This window comes from Drosophila simulans, chromosome 2L, assembly GCF_016746395.2.
Source record: "Drosophila simulans strain w501 chromosome 2L, Prin_Dsim_3.1, whole genome shotgun sequence".
Taxonomy (NCBI): Eukaryota; Metazoa; Arthropoda; class Insecta; order Diptera; family Drosophilidae; genus Drosophila; species Drosophila simulans.
In genome coordinates, this window is record NC_052520.2 from 2,322,148 (window position 1) to 2,348,106 (window position 25,959).

At 42.2% G+C, this 25,959-nt stretch overlaps 2 protein-coding genes across 4 annotated transcripts in view; one reads left to right on the forward strand and one right to left on the reverse strand.

Moving 5' to 3' along the window:
- The window catches only part of LOC6730696 (MKRN2 opposite strand protein), a 48,344-nt gene that overhangs the window by 3,732 nt on the left and 18,653 nt on the right, over positions 1–25,959 (reverse strand). The window contains exon 2 of one of the 3 annotated variants that reach the window (XM_016179166.3): positions 18,204–18,355. The gene's annotated coding sequence lies outside the window, so the exon portion shown is untranslated. Of the gene's footprint in view, positions 1–10,844; positions 10,936–18,203; positions 18,359–25,959 lie in introns of those variants that run through there. The other 2 variants (XM_016179164.3, XM_016179165.3) reach the window with 2 other exon arrangements.
- Positions 11,254–25,959, forward strand: part of LOC6730697 (protein eyes shut) — a 34,919-nt gene continuing 20,213 nt past the window's right edge. Inside the window, exons 1-3 of the mRNA XM_016179424.3 lie at positions 11,254–11,738; positions 14,916–15,064; positions 25,771–25,923. Coding sequence (XP_016023125.1) covers positions 11,254–11,738; positions 14,916–15,064; positions 25,771–25,923 — 787 coding nt within the window. The remainder of the gene's footprint in view (positions 11,739–14,915; positions 15,065–25,770; positions 25,924–25,959) is intronic.

Below are 25,959 nucleotides of genomic sequence, written 5' to 3' on the forward strand. Positions count from 1 at the left end.
TGACAGATTTGGTAGATAATTTTTTGAAAAGGGTAGCCTAAGACTAAGAAAAATAAGGATTTAAATTTTATAAGTAAAAAGTAGTTAATAAATGTGCTTGTGAGGTGTTTTATATATATAATATGAACATAAATGTGGGGCTCTCGGTTTTCCTTCATAAATATTCAATGTCCTTTGAGCATGGAAACTTGCAGAATGACCTTTTCGAAACTTCACTTCCTCAACAAGTTTCAGTCTCTTTAAAGTTAAATGCCTGCAAAACTAATTCTCAAAGTTATTTGAAAGTTTTGCCAAGAAAATATGTAATTAGTATAACCTAACACAGAATTTAACTTTGAATTGGTATTAAATCTGCGAGGAAATTGCCAATATTAAAAAGGATTATAATCTAAAGCAAAGATAAATATTCAATGTTTTGCGAAAGTGATATTCAAACAAATTAAATTTGCTTTACTGATGAGCAAAAAGTTAAATTGGTTTTACTTTGGCTCATGAATAAGCAAAATAAGCTGGCCAAGTAAAATGGATGAAATAAATTGTGGAATTCGCTTAAAAGCCTCGAAAAAAATCGTGGGTAACAAGCAGGATAACAAATGCAATAAAGGAAACGACAACAGGCCTTGGGAGACTCAAAAGGAAAGTAACCAGAGGTGGGGAGAAAAATGGGCCATAACAGCAACAATTTCAGTGAAATCCAAGCAAACTTTATCTCTATGTTGTTTGCCAACTTGAATTAAACACGCCCCCAACACACATGGAAAAAATGTCCGGGAAAATCTCAAAGAGTTGCGAGAAATGAAATTACAACTTGCATCCTCTTCCCGACGTTTCTTTTTTTTTTGGCAAAGCACTTGGCCAGGACCTTCAAAAGGAATTGTTTGGCCAAAGAAAACATAGAAAGGCACAGCAACAGAAAGTACGAAAAAATTGTCTGAAATCAAGTTAAGTTTACGCATTTTGCGAGGCATACAAAAGTAAGGAATAGGGTATTTCATGCCATAAGGTATTTTTTAAAAATGGAGAAGCGGAAAAAATGCGTAAATAGAACGCTTTTTTCCGAAGTCCTTTCACTCAACGCAGTCAAAGAAAAGAGGTGAAAATTGTTCAGATTGTCCCGAAATCAAATACATCACGAAGAAAAGTAATTTCAAACATATTCGTTTAAATTTAGAACTTTGCCTAAAGAAAACTTAACTAAACGTGCCAAACGAGCGTATTTGTTAAGTTCTTCTCTTAAAAAGCAAGTGAATAATTAAGTGCGAGTGGAAAAGCAGTTGCCAGTACCTGCCAGTAAGTAAATTTAACGGCAGCAACTGACAGTAGAAATTGCTCAAAATTTCATTGTCCTGCACTTTCCCCTTTTTTCTTGGTCCTTCACTTCTTTTTCCGGAATTCTTTTGTTTTGTTTGGTCCGCAGCTGGTGACGCAGGATATAAATTACATTTGGAACAATAAGAAACAACAATTCCAGCAACAGCAGCGGCTACAACAAGTGTTCAGTGAATTAATAACAAAACGGCGACAATAACGACAAAGTTGAAAATACTGAAGGGCTGTCCAAATGGAATAATCCGAGTTGACAACTTTGCAGGCGAGGCTTCCTTTGGCCCCAAAGAGAAACTCAAAATTCGCCGCAATGCGTGAATTAATTCAGAAGACACGGGACTCACACACGCGATACGCAGAGTTTTCCGGGGCGAAATGCACGTGCGTGCGGGAAAATCTTCTAGGGGGGGAGTATTCGGAAAATACGTTCTCATTTCCGGTCGCACTAATTGTGACAGCTCACGAAATAATGCAAAAAGACACCATTCGAAGGCATTACATCCTTTAAAGCATATTCTATCTACAATTATTTTGTAGATACTTTTGAGTATGAGATGAAAAAGCATCAGCCCCTTTTTGTTGCGCCTCTGGCTGAAGGTGTGCTTCTGGTGTGCCGCATGCTGTTGTTACCTCACCTCCATTTTCCCGCGCTCCCTCTCCCTTGGTTTCCGCCACTTCGGAAGGATTTCCCCCTTCAGCCCCTCGACAGCTTCATAAAGCCAAGTGTTTGCGCTTTGAAGTTTCCGCTTCCGCAGTGAACAACGCACAGTTGTTGTTGCTGGTCGTTGTTGTTGCTGGTTGTTGTTGCTGAACGTTGTTGCTATTGCGGCACAGCATAAAACATACTTATTTTGAAGTTGGTGGCACATCCGAAAAACACCGGGAGACACACACACCTATACCTATGCTTATGCACAGAGAAAAAAAAAGTGGTGCTACTGCTCTCGAACATTTGTATTTTGTTCTTTAAAATCAAAGTACAGAATCAGCTTAAGTGGGTCTTGAAATTCTTATTGGTAGCACTCCCATTTACTGCACGAATAACTTGTGCTTTATTTTTTTCTCAGTGCATCAGGAGCATGCCAATGCTGAGCACTTGGCGAGTTTTCCATCGGCTGCATTGTTGTTCACCTTTGGGCGTCGCATCTGGTGCTTAAATCACGCAAAATTTAAATTCCTAATTTCTTCTCGTTTTCAGTGGGCGAAAGGACCAAAGCTTCGAGTTTAGTTGACAAATTGTTTGCTCAAGGGAAACTGAAGTGGCAGGGTAACTTTCGAGTAAATATTTGCTTGATTTTCGGGTTCGGAACGCAAGGATTGTTTATTTACGGCTTAGCGACGGTACATCATTTAATCATAATTAATTCATCGGCTAACTGAAAGTTTCCAGTCTAACAATGAGGTTAGGGAAGAACTAAACTAAACACACTTGAACTCCCATCTTTTTCGCACTTTTCCGCCATTAATATTTGTACACGTTGTGGTCATAAATAAGGACAGATTCATGCAATTTTATTACGCACTTTTATGCGCCAAGTCCAAAATCACAAATACCCGGGTGTGAATAAAAGTGCTGAGGATTCTCCGATTCTTTGCGTCGAAGAAGGAAACTCGATGCGAGAGGTGAAAGCGGGGGAAAAGCGCAGACACTTTCACTTTGTGCCCATTTATGGTCGTGTATGGTGGCGTTTTCCCTACGTACGTGCAATAAATAAGCGACTTATTTATGCCCCTCACACAGACACCGCCAATAACAAAGTATTTGGGTTAGTAATGCCATTTACGAGGCAAACAAACACATAAAGCTAAAATGTAAAAAAGCTGTGTTTACCTTTTCGCAAGTATGTATACATTATACATATTCCCCTGCCTGCTGGTAAATCCGTCTTCAATGTAAGCTCTGCTAAATCTTAAAGAACGAAACAGAAATAAATAAGGCAGCGAAAACTGCAAAAACGCGACGGACGGACGAGCTTTCGTCTATTTAACTAACTGTGCATAATTCATAATTTAATTAAGAACTCAGCGAAATGAAAAGTTACACGAGGGACATTGACGCGCCCCCTCTCCAGCTTTTCCACTCTCCCCGCCCCTGTCTCCATTTCCCATTTTCCCCTCGTGCCACGCTGTGTGTGTGTCTGTGTGTGTGTGAGTCAATGGCTGGGAAGCCCCGCTTTTCAGTGGAAATGGCCAACGCTTTTCACAGCGCGGCGGCCTGACATCTTAGCCATGTGGCTGTGCCCGCAAATGGCCAACTGCCAACGAGGGTACGATGGGCCATAAGTCAAGGAAATCTCCGCAGCCAAATGGCAAGATTTTGCCGCAGTTGAGGAATGCATGAACACAATTCTGGCCGGGATTACACTCTCCGAGGTGTGAAAAGGTTTGCTAAGCCAAAAGATGCAATGGCTTTTGAGGGTAAAATTATGGTCAGGGGAAAATCTAGTGAATTTTGCTGCAATTACAATTTAATTTAGCAAAGAGCCATACAAAGCACATATTAATGGTGCAATTTTGCCACAATGGAAGCAAATCTATTTTATAGCAGCTCATGAATTTAATATTAGCGCGAGCGAGTTGCAGCTATAAATATTAAATACGTGGCCAATAAATTACCGCACACTTCCGCCGCAAAGTCGGCCATTGATTAAAACGCATTTCGGTGGCAACCGAAAGAATCAAAGCGAAAGGCATTCGCAGATGGGTAAGGGGGGATTGGACAGAAACCTTCAGTGGAAATGCCATTCAAACCGCAAACGATTGTCCAGAACATTGTTCGATTTTCCCCGCCCGCCATTTCCCGATTTCCCCGCCCAATTTCCACTTTCCACCGCCAACTTGTCACTGCAGAACCTAACAAGCCGCACAAAAGGCGTCCCTGCGACTTGGTCACCAGCTCTTCATTTGGTCAGCTGCCGACAGCGACCGCCATTCGCCACCGAAAACACCACCGACAACATCGCCAGCAGCAGCACAGTTTGGTGGTTTTCCCCGCTTTCCCAGCCCCCCCTCCTCACCCAGATTTCCCCCACTTTTTCCGGCTCTCTCACTCTCGCAACCGAGCTTCCATGGTTAATTAACTTGCCTCGCATCGCGTCGACTTGCCAGCGAAAAATTCCTTTGAGCGGGTTTCATTTTTATGCTCCCTTCGCTGCTACAAAGTTAAACGCTTTGACTTCGCCAAAGACAAAAGGGAAACGATTTTCATCTACTAATTTAATTGCTGCGACGTGATATTGGCGGGACAAAAAAGCTAATTGGCAATCATTTCAAGGCCTTATTGATTAAGAGTCAAAGGAAAGTTTTAAGCAATTAATGCGAACGTCTAGATTCAAGGCTGATTATTTTGAAGTAACACACCAAGGGAAAGCTCATGGAAAAGCTAACAATTTCTATTTCGAGTTCTGTTCTCCTGCGCATAATTTAGATTCAAAATCTTTTGCCTAGCATAAGCGGAATACATGAAAATTAGCATTTTCCCATTAAACTCAAGCAAATATGAACGAATTTGCAGTACCAGCTCGAATTTGCAACTGCCTGGGTGAGCGAGTTGCATTTAAATTAACTTAATTTTCTGCTCATTTGCAAATGCAAACACTTTACTCCCCGACGACGAAGACGTGTATGCAATTACAGTCGCCCACATAAATATATAGCCGAGGCATTCACTTAAGTTGCACAATTTTAATTACAATTGTAGCCAAAGACACAGACACCAATGAGCCACGCCCACTAAATGCGAGTGTTAAGCCCCGAAATAAAGAGAAAACCAAAAACGGAAACATCAGGCAAGTGCAATAATAAACATACAGTGCGAGTGAAGCGGAGAAATGCGGGCAGGAAAGCAGGAAAATTCACATTGCGAAAGCGAAAAATTTTCATTTAAAGTGATAAAAACTTTTATTACCACTACGAAAAATGTTGAGAATGTTTCGGGCGCCTGGCGGTATGCAACATTTTTGCTCCGCCAACTTTGGCACACATGTGTATGTGTGTGTGTGTGTGTGGAGAAGGAGCCATCGGAGTTATCTCCGCCCACAATTCGGCTTGGTTTCCAGCCACTTGTATAATCGATGTATCCATGCCGATGCCTTTCTGCCTACGCCCCCCGAAGCCACGCCCCTGGAAAACCCTTTGTGTTGTTTATGTTACATTTGTGTGCTGCCCGCTTTTATTGCATTTGCGGCGTCGTGATTTTCTGGTTGGGACTGGGCAAGGAGCTCCCCTCGAAGTGGAGCACTTTTCCCCATGCGGCAAGCTAGCGAAAGTAGTGCACAGGATTAGCCGAGCAGAGAAGACCACATTTTGGGCTTACGAGCATTGCCAGGGCATATTTCATGCTCATATTGATTTTTGATGGCAGCCAAAACCAAGCACGAAATGTGAAAATGAAAACGAAGGAAAAGTAAACCGGAAAAATAAGGCATTTCCCCGTTGAGAGACTACAGAATTTTACTATATTTAAGCATTACTTTTTGATTTAAGGATTGCAGTTCAAGGGAACCACTTAATCATCTGGGCCAAATATTGTTTCTGCCAAATTGACCAAGCTTATGCTACACAATGTGGTTAGCCCTGACCAAAGCCAATCAATTGAATTAATTGTTCAAAACTCAAACGTGGACCACCAAGGACAATTACAGCAATCAAACCAATGTGTCCACCGACTGCACCTCAGCCAGGGAATGTTCGCAGATTAACGTATAAATAACCAATTCAGATTCAATTTATACCATCGACCATCGAGCGAAACAAATTCGCAACAAAAGTGCGGCAAATAAAAATGCAACGCGATGTGTATAAATGGCAAGACAAATACGCTTAAATAAATCTGCAGGCAGCACAGATTGCTTTAATAAATATTCCAGGGGTATTCCCGCTGGTGGTCAGGGGAAAAGTGTTTACACAGACCGAACGAGCGGACACAAAAGGAAGGAAACCGGAGAAAGTCAACGACAGCATTCGAAACATTTTTAAAACACATTTGGAAACAAAGAGTGAAAGCTGGCAGAGCACACTACGATGTTAATGTCGCAGGTCAGCAGAAGGGACGAAGGCGAAGAGAATGGCGCCAAAGTCAAGAAAGGCGAACACATGGCGTATGCGCAATCTTCGTGTATCGCGTATCCTACGAGCTGCTCCTTTGTGTACGAAAATGGAGCGCGTGCTGACACTTAATCTTGGGGCTGACGCAGATGCAGCCCAGGATATGGCAGTAATATATCTCGAAGGCTTTGAACTTCCTAGGCAGCGGATGTCGCATGTTATCCGCCTTCCAGAGGGCTCAACGCAAAAGCGAAGCAAAAGATAATGCACTGGGCACGGCATATCCTCCTTCTAGGATAAAAAAGAAACCGTTGCCCAAACGGGTGTATAGAGACCTCTTCCATGTCTCCTGCCCCCCAAAAACCCAAACACTTCAAGCTGTTCGTGGGCAAAATTATCGCAGACATTATGCTATATTTTTATCGACCATTCCCTATTAAGACATGGTGCGCCACTTCCTTCTCTGCCAAGCAATTTCAGCCCCCATTTGACCCACACTGCGTATGAGTTATGAAAATCATTTCCGTACATCACGAGCAGCGACGGCGACAGAGAAATGCTCACGCATACTTCAAAGTCAGAAATTGATTTAAGTCAATTAATTATAACGACCTGTGGCAGCAATAACAACAAGAGCTAGACCGATTGGTCACGCCCCTTTTGGGGAAAGTTAGCCCCCCTCTTGGGGCACACACCCTTCAAGCCACAATACGTTTATACACTGCTATGTCAGTCTAGATACTTTTTAAAGATAATGTGTTTTTTAAGAAGTTTGTATTTATAAGGGTGCTTAATTCCCAGAAAACTTCCATTATATATTTAACTAATGAAAATAGGACTCTATTTGTTATTAAACATTAAATTTAACAAATTTATGTGTCATTCAATACCTTCTTCCCGCTGCGGAGTGAGCTTGTTTTTGGGGCAGGGCTTTTCAGGTGGGCTATTCAGGTGGGTGGGTGGATGGAAAAGGGCATGTAATCGTATTAGGCAAACGGAACTGGTAGCTGGTCGAGCACGTGTTTGCAGAGCGAAGAAGGGATGGTGCACAGTGGGTGGGGGAGGAGCGGAGGGTTCAGGTGGGCGGGGGGTACTTAAAGGTAATTGTATTTGTGCAGTGCACACATGGCGTGTTTTATGAACAGAGAGCGAGTGTGTGTGTGTGTTTACTCATATGTCTTGTCAAAGACAAGTTAATTATTTTAACATGTGTGTAACTCTGCGTTCGTGTGCGTCCGTTGTATTGTTTATTTTTGGCCATCGATTTTCACACGCTCCACATTACAGGACACACAGTGAGTGTTTCGGAAGATCCTGGCTCGATGGCTCGGCATATTGCCTGCCTTATTATAAACGGTCTCTGCTCCTTCCAAATATTTGCACAATATTTGTCAGAATTAATTAACAATATGAGTGAGGGGCGGGGATGAAAGCCTGTGTTGTCTCAGCGTTTTCAACTTTTTACGCCAGCACTTGTTTACTCGAAAGCGCTTTGCATAAATTGCACAACACAAGCCGGCAAAAAATGTGCACAATTTAATTAAATTTATGCGAGCAAATTTCTTTGGTCTAAGGAATGGCAAATAAACTCAACAGCACTCTAGGAAATTTTTGAAAAGTATTTCAAAGAAACGGATAGTTTCAGTTGAACGAGTTAGCCATGGAGCTAATTGTGTAAGATAGTTAGTAGATATATACAAATAATTGAGCAAGTTGTGAAGAAAATGTTTTCGAAGAGTGATTTATGATGATTGCAATAAATCATAATCATTAATTCATATCCAATACTTATTCAAGCCCAAGGTAGTCTAGACATGTCCCTCTAAATCCTAGCTGTAACTCAAATTGCAATCCTTCACCATAAGTATTTCCCCATTTATCTTAGTAAGTTCGTAAGACCTCCTTCTCCAAAAAAAATTCCTGTCACTCTGCTCCTCATCACCGCCTAACGAGGCCGTAGAAAACCTGTTTATAATTACCCCACCAGATTACACATTGCCTAACAAGGCCCATTCATTAATGTCATCAAATTCTTGAAGGACAGGCGACAACGTCTTCCATCTCGTCCTGCAAATCTGCAACATTATGTCAACACACACAGTTGTTGGCAAATGGCTCACGTTAATGGCAAAGCCCCCGGATCCCCAAGCCCCATAAGGCCCCCTCCTGGGAGTTCCACAAAGTTGCAGTTGCTGCAAATGCCATAAAAAGGCAACAGGAACGGCAGCAACAGCAGTGGCAACAATAAAACCAGAAACGTCTAGGCTGTGGATCTGGGTTTTGGCCTGGCTTTTTCATCCAGGTGAACGACAAGAATTTGCCGAATGAAAACGTTTTTGGTTTTATGGCCCTCCCTTCGCTAGTTAACATTTTCGCAGCGGAAAATGGTTCTAGACTATGCAGGTGCGACCAATTTAATGGCATTTCCTGCGTAATGATTGCCGAAAACGCATACTTCGTTAGGAGAGGAAATTATTAAAGTAACAATATCAGTTAATGACCAAGGCTATCGATCTTTGCAAACGTACTAAGTACTACATATACTTCTTGGATTACCTTAAAAGCAGATACACAATCAGCCTTGGATTTCGCTATATTTCCCAACTGATTTGTCAACTTGAAATGACCAACATTTTGTTTGTCTCTTGTTGAATGGAGAGGAAAAGCGATGGAGTATAAAGTGGCGGATGTACTCGGCCATCTCTCTGTGTAACTGGAACGACTTCAGGCTTCTTCTCCGGCAATTCGAGATTGCCTCTCCAGCTCCTACTGCCACGCCCTGCCCACCCAGTGCCCGCCCCCTTTTTGGCTCTCGGCCAGTTTGAGCCGTTCGTGCGCATTTCATGCTGCCTGTGTTTACAAGCTAAATTCATTCACCGCCGCTCGTCGCCTGCCGTCATCAGCAATGTGATGATATCCGTGCACCTCCTGCGGAAAGCCCCCTATTTTCTTCCCATCCAGCCAGTGGTATTCCTATTGCTGTTCTCGTTGCTGTCCCCCTGACAATGCAGGCTGCTGATGGGAAAATGGATGCAACAATGGCAACACGAGCCTCATCAGCATCATCAGGATCTATTGCCTGGCGTCAACCTGACAACGGAAAGTGCACTCGACGAAAAAGTGCCTGCACTTGCAGAGATTTCAACTAAAATGACATGTCCTATTATACGAATAAGTACATAGTTTTTAAAGCAACACTTATCACAGTGTGATTTTCTTTAGCCCAAACGATATGTGATAAGTTTATGCACGTTAATCAACGCTAACGTTTTCGTCTTTCAATTCGTGCAAGACTCTAATTTCCAGCTGGAAAGATGGCCACCAAACTTGGGCTCCTCCTCGTATTAGCCGTCTATAATCCCAACGTTCAGACTGACGCTGGCCATATAGTGCTCCATTCAAACAATATGGTCGGATGGTTCTGCGACCCCCATAGCGATGATGCAAGACTGTGGCAGTTGCCTGGTCGTTGGCCAAGTTAAGTCGGATTTATGTTGGGCTATGAGGCGCCTGGCTGCAAGTCCTGGTAGGGATACTGAATCCGAATCCCTCCTCCTGTGTCCCAGTGTCCTGGTCAGTTATCCGTTGCCATCGCACAAGTCCGCTCCTCTGCTGCAATTGACGTTGCGAGTTACTACTTTGAGATGGTCTCGAAAGCTGTCTTTTTTTAGCTTTTTAACTCTGGCAAACATTCAGCAGGAGCCATAAAAAATATTTATTTTGTGACGAGTGTGGGGAAAGGAAACGTTGCTAAGTTATTAGTATGCATATTGTACATGCAAGAGAAATTACTTTCTCGGTCTTAAAACAGCTCGTCAGATGTTTACTGACCAGCAAGTTAATTTAATAAAACGGAGTCGCGCATTTTTCTCTTCAAATATTTCGTTGACTGTACGCCCTTGGCCTATCTAAACATCCAAGTACCCAAAGCCCCAAAACTAACCCAAATCCATGCAGCACATGTGCGATATACGAAACAAGTTGTCGGGTTTATTTTGACACATGGGTAATGGGAAAATGTAGTGTACATCTGGCCATCGGACGGAGCGAAATGGCATGGGAATCCACATGGCGGCATTATGGATTAGATGTGTAAAACGGGTTTCGACTGCCACACAAAGTGATGTGCTGTTTGAGGATTAGGGTCGGGCTTTGTCAAAATTTGTTTATTTCCCAAATAGAAACCCTGTCAATCAGTGCAGTATTAAGCCCGTATATAAAATCAATTAAAATCACAAATGAGTCTCCGCTGAGTCGCAAATGAAAATTTACCTAATTAATTCTTTAATGTAGGAAATGAAATTACAGTAAATCACAGCTTAATTTTACACAGATTAGTTGACAAAAAATCACCAATTGTGAGAGCAGAAAGTTACCCAAACCATCTAATTGCCACTTTAGAGCAGCGAAACCAAATCTATTCACCCTGCTTAAACAATTGAGGACCGCAAATATTATTCCAGAATACTTACACTATTTCCTTGCGCTCTGCACTTTTACAGATTGCAAATTGAAATGGCAGCAACAATGTGAACGAGCAGAAGAGCAACAATACACCGCTGAAGAGCTCTGAAAATAAGCAGCAGGAAAAACAGGAAATATCAGATAGAAGCGGTCGAAATCATAAACAAGAATGCCGGCCACTTGCGGAGGACTGTGGGGACTGCAAGGACTGCCAGGATGCTGATGCGATGCGAAGGCGACGCAGATTGCATTCAAGGACCGCTGGGCCAGCAAACAATCAGTGGGGCAGACAATGAGAACTAATAAAGCACTTAAGCGGATAGAAGACCAGCAACAAGGACACCCAAGTGGAAGCGACCCTGCAGCAGCAGCCGCAATAGCATCAATCAAAATAAGATTCACCCTGCCACGGGGCGTATGAGCAACGTGCATCAGTTTGATACGCAGACGATGGCGGAATCGCCTCAAATTAGACGCGACATGGGTCGCCTATGTGCCACGTTGCCTTCGAAGGACTCTGAGGACGGGGCCGGCACAGCTTTGAGGGCAGCCACACCTCTGACAGCCAACGGAGCCACCACCACCGGGCTGAGTGTTACCCTTGCCCCGAAGGACATGCAACGAAACCACCTGCTAAAGATGCCAACAGCAACAATAGAGAAACCAACGATAACAGCCACCATCGCCAGCAGCAGCAGCACCAGCACCACTAGAAAATCAGTTACAGCCACACGGAGCCTGAACTCGAACCCGAACATTCTCCTTCCGACACTAAGGATATTAGCCAGGGGCCTGCTGCTACCCGCTCTGATCCTGGCCATCCTCGTGGGCAGCAGCCAGGCGGGATTCGCCTGCCTCAGCAATCCCTGTGTATTCGGCGTGTGCATCGATGGCCTAAACAGGTGAGTTCAGGTGCAAAGCCCTCTCACCAATTACTAGAGATGGGAACGGTTGTAGCTTGTGCAAGTTTAAAGAGGCTTAATATTTTATTCACAAAATATCAGAACAAGACATTACATTACTACCCCGACCAGATGCAGACCAATTGGGATAGGTACTCTTAGTTAAATTCGACATATCTGGTGGCAGGTTTTTCGACCATCCCTAAATGTGTAAATGCACTCTGTAACCGTTTTACTTTTTGCTGATTATCGGCCAGCCAGCGACCGACCAATAAACCCGTCCAACACATTTCGAGTGGCAATAAACTTGTGCCACTTGAACATCAGGAGGGGGCATGCAGCTTCAGTTTCAGCACCCCAGATATATGTACCTTTCCATACCAACCCAGGCCGTATGGGGAACCCTCGATGTTGATGCCGCCACTTAGCAGGGAAATGAATTTGCCACAGCTGTCCTCCTCCCTTCGCTTGTATTTCTGCTCCTGTTTCACGGCAGGAATACCCATACCCAATGGCCTCACATCCTTCACACTTTTTAATGCATGCCCGTTTAAATGGGGTTAAGTTGCGGCCACTGCAAGTGTGTTGGCGTGGGAAGGGGGCGGAAAAGCCAGGGGGCGGGCCAAAGGGTTAAGTGGGTTTCAATTGCAAGCAGCTGGAAAATTATTAACTTGGACGAGCAACCGAAGTGCATTCTTAATGCAGAAAATTTATAGCCAAGATATGCAAAATATTTCAAGTTTTATTAAAAATGCGGCACCCACAGCTGGGGGAATTTAATTAAATGTGATGCCTAAAGATAATCAAGTTTAAAGAATATTGCGGTTATTCGAATCGCTCTTAGTTACATTTTTCAAATGAACTCAGGCAGAACAACGTTTTTCTTGCACAAATTCCGATAAGAAAGCTATGCAAATCCGTTGCAAATATAGCCAGAGTCCCTGCACTTCATCTCAAATTCAAATCTAAGTAGCTCGCCAAATTGCTGCACTTTCAGCCATTCAGTGGGCTAAACTTTGAGGCTTAACTGTCAGAGATTCCACCATCCGAGTTTTACCAGACGTACACACACGTATGTATGTGCAACTCAAAACCGATTGCACAAACAAGTTAGAAGACGAGGCAATCCTTCTCCTTGACGCCATTTATACGACTAAGTAACTGCCATTTTATTTTCCTATGCTCACTTCGCGATATATGCAAGCGCTAATCCCACCCAGAAAGCATCCAGAACCAGAACCACCCGACCACCGACGGGAAATGCGGTTAAGATATTTTTTACGATAGCTGCATGGGAAAGCTGCAAGTCAAATGCGAAATGCGAAAACCAGAAGCTTGAAATCGCTTCCCGCCTGCAGTTCCCCTCCCCCCACCCTCCAAAAAGAGAGGAAAAACTCAGGCTGGCCAAGGCGGATGGATGGGAAAGTTTATATGCTGGCAGGCGAAATTTATAGCTGCAATTAAATTTAACACGATGCCATGAGATTTAAACGGATTAACTGAATAGTTTTCGACCAGCTCAAAGTTTGGGGTCGACTGCGTCGAGGGGGAAATATCGCGAGGAGTTTACTGGCTTCGTAGAACATTGATATTTTATTGGTTTATCCTGGCTTACTCGAGCGATAAGATGGCTCTTAACCGTTTTATGACTTCGCTCTGCACACCCCAATAAAAGTTGGCTATTCAAGATGAGCAGAAGGATATGATTTGCTTGGCAAATTGCCAAAGCCATTAATAGTGCACTTCATTTAGTCCTGATAAAATCGAAATGTGAAAAATTCGAAATTCGATTAGAACTCGGCGCAGACTAATGGTAAATTTAGTATGCAATACATTATTGATTACCCCCAATATATTTATAAATAGAGTAAGTAAGTCCCTCAAGGTCACAAAAAATTACCCACTCCAGCGAGTGTCCAATATCCTGATGGCCAGCCACTCTGATATTCCGGCCGCAAGGAGCCAGTCCAATGCCATTACGTAGTCATTTCCCAATTGCTCCTGGCTGAGCACAACAAATCAAATAGTCTCCCGGGTGAAAATGTCCAACCGTAGCCCATAATCAGACGGACTGGAATCTCGGGGGCTTCGCTGGTGCTTCACTGGTGAACTGAAAACAAGGGCCGGGAACAACAGGCGAGTGTATCTGGGTGCTTATGCCGTGCCAAGACCATAACAGACATGTGCACCGGGAGCCATCAGCTGCCTCCTGCATCCTAATGTAATCCATTATAAAGGACAACAGTAAGCCAACGCTACCTACCACCCCAGCCCCACTGGCCCGTTTACACGGCAAAGAAACTTCTTTAATTAAGCCGGTTACCTGGCAGCAGTTCCTGTTTGCCATGTTTGCAGTGCTCCTCGGATAGCACTCGGCCACAGTTCCCCTGACACTTTTTTCGCTCTTTGCATTTCCGTTCCGTTTCGTTTCGATTCGAACTCGGCTTGGCCAAAATAGAAATAGAAATGGAAATAGAAATAGGAATGAAAATGGAAAACCCAATCCCAAATGTCTACCAAATATTTATTTCCACAACTCCTCAAGTCCAATGTAGCGCTCTTTGAATGTTTATAGCACTCAACTGGCCGGCGATTTGGCTGCAGGGCATGCAGTGCATTATGTCTGAATGTAGGGGATCCGAGCCTGAAAAGTCGGGTAAATTTATTCAGGAAAATACTGGAGTGCAGGCCAACACAAATGCGAGACTCGAGTGCCAACAGCTCGGCTGCATTTTCATAATTGTGAAATATGCATATGCAAAGTATTAGGATACAAGCAGAAATTGGAATTTTCCAAGATGTTAAGTGGTATAAAATATAGATGTATGATTGACTAATACTGTTTAAAAATATATTACTGGAAATTGATCTAGATATATATCGCAGAGAGACGGCGAATTTATACGTGTCCGCCCATCTGCACTTCAATTACTGCCCACTGCCATTATAGTCCGGCTGTATCTGTATCTGTAGCTGTATTTGTATCTGTATCTGTGCCTGCCCTCCTGAAACAATTTCTATCCAAAGCATTTGGTTTGTTCTGCCACTAAACCTGCGTTTTCTCTGTTTTCTTTTGGCGATGCTGCAATCCGGCTGTTTTTTACCACCGTTTGATGCATCATTGACACACCGTTCCGCACACCCACCGCACCCGGATGGAAACAACTAAAACAACAGCTCGTACTCGTGTTACTGCATTGATGGCTACACAGGGATCCAGTGCCAAACGAATTGGGACGAGTGCTGGTCGAGTCCTTGCCAGAACGGCGGGACATGTGTGGACGGTGTGGCCTACTACAATTGTACGTGTCCGGAAGGATTTTCTGGTAAGTGTGCCCAAGCTATCTATCCATGCTTCCACTGGGTGGGTGGCATTTTCCGGTGGGTGGAGGAGGGGAGAGGAGTGTGTGCCGCCGTGCTGCCTGAATGCGGTTTATTTTTGCGACCGGCAGCATCCAGCTGAAATGCACGAATCTAAAACGCTCCGCGTCCACGGAAAATAATATTGCGCAATCGGAACTTTTCATATTTTATGAGCCAATAAAAAAAGTTATTTTCACTTCAGTGGACATTCGAACATTTCTCACGCAGTTTATTTCACATTCAAAAATCGCAAATCTAAGTACAGAAATATACCGAGGATATAAGTTATAAAACTAATGAGGTTTTAAGTGCATAGTAATCACAAAAGCACTTAAATTTCAGTTTAACTACTTCGCAATAATGTAAATAAAGCTAAATGGTAAATTCCTGTTTTAGAATATCCTTATGTAACTTTGAGAATTTTTTTGGCAGTGCATTTCCACAAATAGAAAATGCGGGGGGAAAAGGGTTATACACCAAAGTGGAGTGGCAAGCCAGTTGAGTGGGTGAAGTTCCTCTTCCGTTCCACGTGCGAAATGTATTTTTATTAAGCCAACATAAAAAACTCAGTCTCGCTTGGTTTGCACTTTGTCGAGAGCCTGAGACAGATCCCCCAGCAAATAGAGAGGAATTCCTGCCAGGACGCGCGCACAGGACTCCCGTTTGGCCCCAAACGTATTTGTAAAATTTACGCGGCACGCGGAGCCAGGGCGAAATAAAAATATAACGTACAATGCTCGTTTTTACTTATTTCCCCGGCATTTGCTCACATGTGTCTATTCTTCTTTTTAACGCGCTCTGTGAGTTGGGGAAAGGCTGGGAAAATCCAAATATAATATAGAAAAAGCAAACGGAAAGCAAACAGGGAGTCATTGAAGTGCAGAAGCCTTTTATACCCTTCAAATGGTGTTGATTCGGCAGGAAGAAATGCTCTCGAGGAGTTTCAGATAGTTAGGGTTGACTGAATCCTTTTAAGATGTATATAAAATACTATGCTTAAGCCGAAAAATGTTTTAACATAAGTATTATGGAATTGTTAATTAAATAATGTGTCTTATTTCCATTGGAGTATGAAGTTATCATACCTAAGCTACAGGGTATGTGATTAAGTAAGATGATCAGAGAGGAGCAAGAAAAACGCTTTGAGAGATCTCCAAAGGCGTTAAGACGACGGCAATCCGACGGGGCGAACGGGGAAAATGTGGAAAAGTGGAAATGGGAAAATGAGGAAAATGGGAAAGCCGAAGCTGGCAAACCAACTTTAATGTTGTCTATTGTGGTAGTCAATGCTGTGTGCTTAGCTTGCCACTTGCCACTGCGTGTGTGTGTGTGGCGCCTGAGTATCTGGGTATCTGTGTTGGCCAAGTACGGAAGTCCAACCATGGATGTATCTAATGTTCATCCTTTGGCTTCGTGTACGAGAGCACACATAAACACATTTACGTATGGTACGTGTGCGCAGCACTTAGTGTCCGTCCATGCACTTTCTTTTCTTTTTTTGCCACCCCTTGCTGCACAAAGTTGACTTTATAAAATTTAGTGAAATTTATAGCCAGCGCATATAGGTGTAATATGTGCTAGATTCCTATTTGTAGTCGGATCAAAGCTAGACTAAAACCGAAATACAAATTGCTGCAAATTTGTTCTGGAACTTTGCTGATGAGTTCAACGAGTGGAACGCCAGCTGAACAATCAGGCCAAGGGAGGTGGCCAAATGATATAAATGGGCCGGGGGAATGGGGATTTAAAAACAGACCGAAGCCATTGACTGACTCTTTTGGACCAAAGAGTCTTGGGAATAAATTACTGAGTTTGCCCGGCACAACATGGACTACATGTGTTTTCCGGCTGGATGAGTGCATTCAAATTGAAATAATGGAGATGAGAATTTGTGGGTGATTGCAAAAAAAGTGATTTGACTTGAGAGCAATGTAAAGTAATTCTACTATAAATATTTTAAAAACCAAACTGAAGACCAAAAGAAAAGTCAAGGAAGAATTGAAAAAGATATTTCATGTGCCTAATGATATTCTGATAACTACGTAACAATATAGCAACGGATTAACATATCTTAATAAACAATCATATTTTCTGGCCAAGCTTATCACACTTTATGATAATGCCCAGTATTTTATACAAATCGAGAAAAAATGCTGCACCTCCAATTGCATCGCTCATACGCCCCGTTTAACCATTTCGCTTAGCAACCATCGCAGAACAACTTTTATCGTCTGCAAGCGAAACAATTGCATTAATTTAGCATAAATAGAGCGGAGCAAGGAACGCAGGCAAACAAAGGCCCACAAAGCATAAGCACTGCAAATGAAATCAACACAAAAACAAATAAAATTATGCTCTGCTCCCCCACATTTGCAGCGATTTTTCCGAGGAAACTAAGCGATTCCATTGCAAATTGCTCGCAGGCCCTCGGAACAAAAAAGACAAGACCGCATGTAAATAAAGCAAACAAAAAATTGCATAACAAATTCAGCGCATAAAAAAGGAAAGCGAACCATGTTTTTTGCCAAGGCAGCCGCAAAAAAAATATATATTATATATACCCAGTCGTCATATATAATAAATAGATTTTTTGCCAAAAGCACGCGAAATGTCGGAAATGAAGCTATAAACTGAGGGGGAAACTGCGACCCAAAAAAAATATGTTAAAATGCTGAAAAATTCAGCGAAATTTCAAAATGAATGCAGCCTGTGAATAGAAGTCTAACGCAAAACAAAGCGAAAGTAACGGATGCAAGGAGCACTGAAAAGGTGGGCGGAAAAGCGGGAAATGGACAGACGCCTCGGGGCATTATTTAACCGCTCATTGAGTTTTCGAGCGCTTTCACCTTGGCCAAAACCAAACCAACCCACTCCACCCCCAAAAATAGAATCGCCGAATGCAATGAAAGGGACCGCAATGGAATGCGGGAGCGGGACAGCCTGCGCTCTAATTAATTTTATGAGCTTCCTTTGCACTGCGCGTATTTTCGCCGCTCATTTTGGCCTATTTATGTTATTTTTCTGTTTATGTCCTTTTGAAGTGGTTGCGGGATACATTAGTTTATGCTATATATAAATCGTCCTTTCGCCCATTTCACTTACCAGCTCAACGTGCCGACTTCTATGACTTTGGGGATAAAGTGGTTTGCAGGACTAAAATTTCGGCGGCGATCGGGTTTTCACTTGTACTTTCACTCAGATCCCTTTGACATTCGACCAGCTTTGGCCTGGTTTAATCAGGCTAATTACGAAAGCTGCTGAAATTAAACAATAACAATAAGGTACATATTTAGTTTGAATTATTACAAAAAACTTTGGTATTATCAATTATTTTGGGACTTTTATAAAGTATTATTAATATGTATAATTGTCATAGATTTGGTTCATTTAAGATTCTCTCGCTGCTTGATTTTCAAGATTCAAGATCATCCTTGGCATAAGGACATTAGCAAACGCATCTCCATTTGGCCAAGAGCCTGCAATCCTCTCCGCAAGCTGCAATCACCAACAGCTTAACCTTGCTCTCCTAACACACACACACATGCGTGCCCAAACCCAAACGCACACCAACGCAATCCAATAACAAAGCAGTGGGCATGCCTTTGTCCTTTTGCTCCTTGGCTCCTTGCCTTTATGCAATCATTGCAGGCAGCAAGTGAAAAGTGCAGGGAAATGGGGGGAAGGGGTTTTTCCCGCTTGGCTTCGTGGCAGCGCGAAAACAATAAGAAGGAGAAGGGGGATGCTGCGGCGTGGCAGAAGGTCTTCCTGCGCCTATTCACCATTGAAATTTCGCATTTCGCATTCATGCAAATGCAGCAAATCAACAATGAAAAAATAATAAAGGATTGCATTCAAATGTGGTCAAAACGAATTTTAGAATGCCCTATAATATTAAGAGAAAGTACTATCAGTAGTGAAATATATGAAATATTTCCATTCGAAGATATTAAATACTGCTGCATACTTTTAGACAAAAATCTGCAATCTACGAAATGTGCACAAATTTCACCTGGTTATGCAACTCGTTAGGGTATATTTTCCGAAATGCATTCAAATTGCAGCAATGCAGTTTGTGCTTTACTCCTTTTTTTTGCCCCAACAGTTTTCGTTCTGTTTTTTTGCACTCACTCACTTGATATTTTATCGTAATTTTCCTGGGCAGCAGGTCCTTTTTTAGGACTGCTTCATCAGCGGGTTTTGAGCAAACGGCTGCGTGTGTGTGCATAAATTTGCACCTGCTCACCTGTTCGCTCTACTTTTTCGCGTTCGGTGGCAATTTGCACACATTTTCACGTAGCCAGGGAGATACATTCAATCAAGCATCTGGTTGCTCAGTCACAGGATCATTCATCGATTGGGGCATTCGTTTGGCTGCTCCTGTTTCACCTTCTTGATTTTCCGGCACCGACAGCGGAAAACCTTTAATCACAGTCACATGCTTTAATTTCTGGCAGTGCCTGATTTATTTCGTTAAATATTCAGCCAATTTTCAATCACATGACTCAGCGATTCGCATACATTTTTTATTTCAATTACCCAGCGGAGAACACGAACCCATATGTATTCGTGTTTATAAATAGAGTTCAAGCCAAATTGTTTCTCATTTCGCAGAGGTGGCTAATCAATGGTCCTTCGGGACTTCGCCTCGCTGTTCAATTCAGTTGTTATTCAGCGACATCTGGCTAAAATATTCATGGCTTTATTGATTTTATAATGTCAGCCCGAGAGTTTGATGAACTTTTCCCAGGCGCGTCGGGGGTGAGATATTTTTGTTTGCTTTGTCGCGGGTCCTGGGATTAGCAGTGTAATCGAATACGATTAAGATTTTTATTTGCCCACACAGCAGATGTGATTAAATGGTTTTGCGGCAAAAAGGCTTAATTGGCTTTAAACATCAGTCGAGCGGATACACCAATTAAGTACTCTCGATGCTCATAATCCCATTACTCAGTGTTAATCTTGTCGGCAAAATCATTCGATTGTTTTCCGAGTATTTAAAATGATTTTCTTGGCATTAGAGAGGCACAAGATAAGACACTACTATAATTTTATTTATTTGTGCAATAAACTAATAAAATTTCTTAGTTACGCAATTGGATAAGGAAAATTCGGTTGCAAGCGAAAGGTTGTGCGAAATGCAATCAATTAAACGCACTAATGCCCGATCGATTCCAAAACCTTTTTGTGGGCGTAACAGTGTGCGTCGAGTTTCCACGTGAAAATGAGCTACACTTTCCCATTTCCTCAGCTGCGCATTGTCAAGAATTCAACGCTGCAAAAAAAGAAATGGAAACTAAGCAATCGGATGAGCAACAATGCGCACCACAAGACATTCAAGTGCAGGCCAACCAATTCACGTCAAGAGTACACTGTGATCAAAACATGTGAATGAAATTTTAAAAAAATATATATAATATAACTAGACTTTTAAAGTGTGTAACAAACTAAATCCTGCTCAGAATTTACCAATATAAAAAGTATTTACTCAAAAAAATACATATTTCCAAAACTATTTCTCGCCGTGTAGATATGCGAATTGAAATTGCTAGATTGCGAGCGACATGAATTGCTCGGGTTTTCGACTGGGGGCTGGCTGAGTGAATGGATCCCGTGATTAGTTTCCCCGCTGCATTCGAAAGCAGCCCCGAATCCGTGCCATCGGAGTGGGATTGGACGGGATGGGATGGGAATCGGTGGCAGGAGATGAACCCAAAGTGCATTTCATTGCTCACTGTCGCAGGTCGCAGGCAGCGATTTGCGGCGATGGATTCGAAGGAAGCTGGCCAGCCAACCCGACCCCAAAAACAGCGCATCCAACTCCTGCCCCCAATTCTGATGATAATAGATGGCTCTGGCTGGGATTAGTTTCGCATACAAATTGCGGGGCGACGTGGCTGAAATCCCAACAAGCTAAATACTGTTCTCAGTCCCGGGTAATTGAAGAATTTCAAATGAATAAACCAATATATTAAGCGGATTTCATTTCGGGTAAAGTAAACTAATTTGCGATGGGGGAAATGCAAGACACAGACATTATCCTTTGTGATTCCAAGTCATCATGTCAAACTCGGATATCAGTTAAAAACACGGGTTATCTGGAAGTCCTTGGAAAAGCTCTGGGAAAATCAATTCTTGATTCGAAATGCATTTCTACCCAAACCGAATCCAGCCTTCCTTTGTTCCGACTTCTTTTTGCTGTTAATTACGATTTAAACCGAATCCTGATATTTGTTAGACCGAGCACTCACTCGTTCATTTATGCATTCATTCAGAGATTTCAGAGGAAGCAGCAGAAATGTACCTGAATGTGCGAGCATAAAATGCGAACGAAATGTGCAATATTTTCAACTCATGCACCTTTAGAAACGAACCCAGATTTTGAATGCACATTCGCCCCGCCCCCTTACTACCCCTCTCCATTTCCCACAATATATACATACATATCTTGCATGGAAAGGTTACCTTTTCCAAATAAGAAGCACAAAATGTGTGCAGATAAAATTCAAATTTCAATTTCTGCATCGACTGCTGGGGGAATCAAAAAGGACGAGCTGCCCCAAGGACTCGGGCGGCGGGTGCTGGTAATGGCCATGTTTATTGTGACTCGAAGCCAAAACAAATGTTCGTACCTTGTTGCACAAATGTTTACAGTTCGCTGCCAGCAGCAAATAATAACAACAAAAAAAAGAATGAAAATACATAACAAGAAGCAGATGAAGAGGAGCATGACAAGCAAAAAGTTTCAATAAAGAAAAATTGGAGATGGCTAAAGTGGAGCTAAATATAAAAACTCAGAGAAAATTAAAGCAGTATTATTGTTGTTTAACAAATTAATTTGAGAAAAAAGTGTTTACAAGCCATTTAAATATCTTTAAACCAGGAGCGCAAAACGAACATTTATCAATATTGTATCTTTTGCAGACCTAAACTTGATCAATATTTGACCAGCACTTAAAATTTGATTAATGGTTTATTTTGCCTATCTTTTTCGATTCGAATATTCCAACAATCGACATGAAGAATGTCAGAATTGTACGCCTCTTTTTTATTTTCATTTCCAAATTCCCAAATGGAAGCCGAGGAAAACCGGACAATCAAAGCCCGTCCATTAAACAAAGCAAAAGGGAAAAAAAACCAGAGATAGAAGGGAAAATTGTGCGTTCAATTCGAAAAAATTCATTCATAAAACATGCCTCGTAGATTGCGGCAGTGAGTGGAGCATTTTTCATGCCCACAAAAATGACCGATGCCACCACCCCCGCCCTCCAGACACCCATTCCCCCCTCCCCCCTAACCACGTACATGGTGAAATAAAATGAAAATCGATTTTCACTTTAACGACTTCACACATTGCACGGGGCCCAAGAAAAAGTATTGCAGAGGCCACACCGCAACCACAAACGGAGCCAAAACAATGAACAAGAAAAACCAGAAATCATTGTGAATGCATTGAGGAAAGGTAAACCCAGACGATCCAAGAAAGTGGGGTGTGGAATGGGGGTGGGGCATGATGTGGGATGATGGGTCACCAGAATTTGGGTTAAGAACTGTGCGTGAGGGGTTTTCTGGCTGGGTTTCCTGCTCAGTATTCACCGGGCTTTCTGTGTGCTCGACCACTTCCTGTATTTGTGCATGAATTGGAGCGTAATGTGACATTTCATGTGGAGCACACAAATCGGAAAAAAAGGGAGACGTAAGAGCTGACCATTTCGGTGCTACATGTCGTATGCGCAATAAAATGGATTATAACAGTTGCCAAGGCACAGAAGCACAGCTGCTGTGCATTACTTATCTTCTTTTTTTTTGGCCAAATATCCTAAAACGGCTTAAGCTTAAGTAAATACTTTTAAGTCTTTAATTTTACAGCGATCATAAAGAAAATTGAAATATTTGCACGACTTTAAAGGCTCTGCAAACACGCTCCATAAAAATCATACAGCAGAATGCGATTGCCTCGCTGCGATGGCCATAAACAAATTGAAATGTGCAGCGACTTGATGGCACTTTATGGTCAGAATGGGGAAATTGAAGCTGTTGCTCCGCCATGGCAGTGAAATACGAGAAAGTGCCAGCCCGCTGGAAAATCCATTACTCAATTGAAGATGGGGTCGAACGAGCAATAAATTAAATACGTTTTTTATGTGCGCCAAAGAGCGGGAAAATAATTGTTTAAAAAATGGTATTAAAGTGTTTGATGATTGCAAATGTCTACGCAAATCGTTTTGTTGTTCAAGAATGCATCTATGAATTTTAAATAGTACCTGCATAACACATCTCATGCCCGAACTCATTCTAGTCTCATAGGTGTGCAACATTAATAAATTAATTTAAATTAGCTTCAAAATGACCATTTCAATGCAAATGTAATCAGTGAGCCAGAGTCCTGGAAGTATGCAATTTCGAACTGAAGGACACAAACCGCACACTTTGATCGAAATGTGCATGTGAGCGACTATATTTGCTAGGTAGATATTCCAGAATCCTAGCTGAAATCCACAAAAGCACACAATGGATACAGATACATTGCCGTATAACTACGAGTCAAAAGATACAAGGGTATATGTATGTATACATAGTGTGCCCCTCGTCATAAGGCAAACAAATGACATCGACTGACATCCTGTTCTGCTCGCCAGGATTTTGAGCTGCCTTCTTCGTTTTCGGGTTCCCCTTTCGTGTTGATTTAGTGCTTATGCAAATTTAATGTATGTTCAGAGCTGCCCCATTTGCATAGACTTACATTATTGTTGCATTATAAACCAGACAGAAGGACCAGACACGCACATTTATCTTTAATGACCGCTCGGCAGCTGCATTTCTATTCGAGCACTCTTCTTTTTGTGCCCATCAGTGTACGTATTATGTATAATTTATGAGTTCAAGTGATAAATTGTGGACCCCACCCACGAAAACGCCCCCTCAATTGCAGCTCACTTGAATGCAATTTTCTGCCTTAAATTAAGAAGATTTTCACCATGCTTCTTTTGTTCGTTGTCGCATTAATTTGGCCAAAGTGCAGGAGAATTTCCACGCCGACTTTTTTGACACTTTTGTTTCGACACTTTGAAGTGCTTTTTTCATAAAAAAAAAAAAAACTGCAAGAAGAGAACTTTTTGTTCGGCCCAGACAAGATAGGCAAACTCAAACTTTCACGGAGTAGAGGCGGAAAAAACTTTAAGCATATTTCTCGCCAACTTGTTGCCAAAAGGAGCTTGCCAAGAAGGTGGTGGCGAAACGAAAACAAAGGCCCAAACTCTAAAAGGCGTTTCTATGCCGGGCAAATAAATTCTCAAACTTTAGACATACAAAATATTTCGCTGGCTATACATTTTGGCAAAGAAAAGCGCTTCCAAGCACACACACACACCCAATAATATCACTCATACGCAGCGTTGCACTGGCGCAAGCTCAGCCGGAAACGAATGGGGGATTCCCTCCCCACCGACTTTTCTCATAGCCCGTGGCAAAAGATTGTCTGTCTGTCTGACAGTTGCTGCCTTTTGGCAAAACACTGAGACCAAGTCAACGTCGCTGCAAGTTGTTGAGCAGAAAATTGAAAAGTATTTCCAGGCATTTGTTGCCATTGTTGGCTGTCAAACTAGATACCCCCAGCAGTGCAGATTGCTCTATCCGAAAAACTGAGCATTTTGCTTAGAACTGTGGGAATTCCCTGCTGTTTGAATAGAACGGTGCTTGTTTTTTTTTTCTCATTTCCTGAGCAGCTTTAAATCGAAGCTGGCCTGCTGGAATAATTGATTGTACTTTAAAATCAAGATAATATTAGTTTTAAAGTGTTTATAAAATCCCCTTCTTGTAAATAAAAAAATAAAATATAACAAATTTAGGTGTAAATAAATTTGGAAAGAGTATTGCCTTTGAGTTCCTTGTAGTCCCTTTCAACCATTTCGCACAGAGTTTGAAGGACAGCTCCAAATTTTTGGCATGTGTGTTCTATATCCAGTGTGTGGGTGGATACACTTGTGAGTGTGCGTGTAAATATCCTTTTGAATTGTTTATACTGCTTGCAACCAAATCAGCACTTGTAGGGTTTCTTTTGATTGCCATGATGCGCTTGTATTGAAAACTTTTCACTTTCTTATTTTTCATTTTGGGTATAAAAAGCAGAGAAATTGATTGAAGGGAATAGGATCGAGGCGGAAAAAAGAGAAATATCCGTTGGCAAATACAATGAAAGGTCATTCAATTGCACTTCAATTGTGCGCACTTGTTTCAAACGTAAGTGCAAAGAGAAACTGATGCTGAATGCAATGAAGGGTTTTTTGAGGGCCGTAGGGAAATATATAGAAACAATTGAAATAAATTCCTTTCTACCTCGGTGATTAATTAAAATTGCCTAAGTATTTGTCTAACTTTTTCCTTCGAAACATATTTCAATTAAAATGCATGCATAAAACCGCAAAGTTGAAACAATTAGTCGTCGGTGAAATAGGTTAAAAGCTCATTGCGGCTGGCAAAAAATAATTAAACCTCAAAACAATATCAATATCAATATCAGGCATAAATAAATGAATTCCATCTGCAAAGAACTTTGGCCTGCATATTTAATATTTCTATAATTAAAATCAAACATGACTGTGGGTGGCTTTTGACCTTCAGACAAGTCGCCTGGTTGCTCGTATTCATATCCTTTCATTCGACTTCGTTCCAGGATCCAACTGCGAGGAGAACGTCGACGAATGCATGTCGAATCCCTGCCAGAACGGCGGACTCTGCCGGGACAGAACCAATGGCTACATATGCACCTGCCAACCAGGTTACCTGGGATCTCACTGCGAACTGGATGTCGCTGTCTGCGAGACAGGTGAGTGCGATTCGGGATGATGAATGGCCAGAATAT